Raw genomic sequence first — 457 nt, 5'->3', positions numbered from 1 at the left:
CTGAGTTTTACTCACTATGTTGCTTCATGGTTTCCAGGACAGGTCATGTAGGGGACATAGGCTGCAATGGACTGAATCTGCCTCATGAACTCATCTCCAATTCGTGCATTGTCCTATAGTAGGAAACACTTGGTTATCAAACATTAAGGCAAACACTTTCTTATCTTATAATCTCCAGCAAATAACTCTTAAAGGTATAGTGGAGGATGTTCTTTTCAGGGTGGATCATAAAAATAAGCGGTCCTCCTAATTGTCAATCATTCTGGTAATATGTTTACGTAAGGCCATCCTATGTGCTCGTCCCAATTTTCACTTACAGGTGATGAGTCTGATATAGTGGAAAAATTGCACATCTTCTTTTGGAGACTAAGCTTGTATGTATCGATGCTATCTGCAACTTTTAAACAGATCGTGCACGAGGAGAAATGGGCTTGTAGATGCTCTCACACGTTTAATA

At 39.6% G+C, this 457-nt stretch overlaps 1 protein-coding gene across 1 annotated transcript in view; it reads right to left on the bottom strand.

Annotated features, from left to right (window-relative positions):
• The window catches only part of acp7 (acid phosphatase 7, tartrate resistant (putative)), a 21,543-nt gene that overhangs the window by 15,378 nt on the left and 5,708 nt on the right, over positions 1–457 (bottom strand). Inside the window, exon 7 of the mRNA XM_015373765.1 lies at positions 16–113. Within this exon, the coding sequence (XP_015229251.1) occupies positions 16–113 (98 nt within the window). The remainder of the gene's footprint in view (positions 1–15; positions 114–457) is intronic.

This window comes from Cyprinodon variegatus, unplaced genomic scaffold, assembly GCF_000732505.1.
Source record: "Cyprinodon variegatus isolate N-32 unplaced genomic scaffold, C_variegatus-1.0 Scaffold91, whole genome shotgun sequence".
NCBI classification, from domain to species: Eukaryota; Metazoa; Chordata; class Actinopteri; order Cyprinodontiformes; family Cyprinodontidae; genus Cyprinodon; species Cyprinodon variegatus.
The sequence above is the reverse complement of the archived record's forward strand: the minus strand, read 5'-3'. Positions and strand labels throughout refer to the sequence as shown.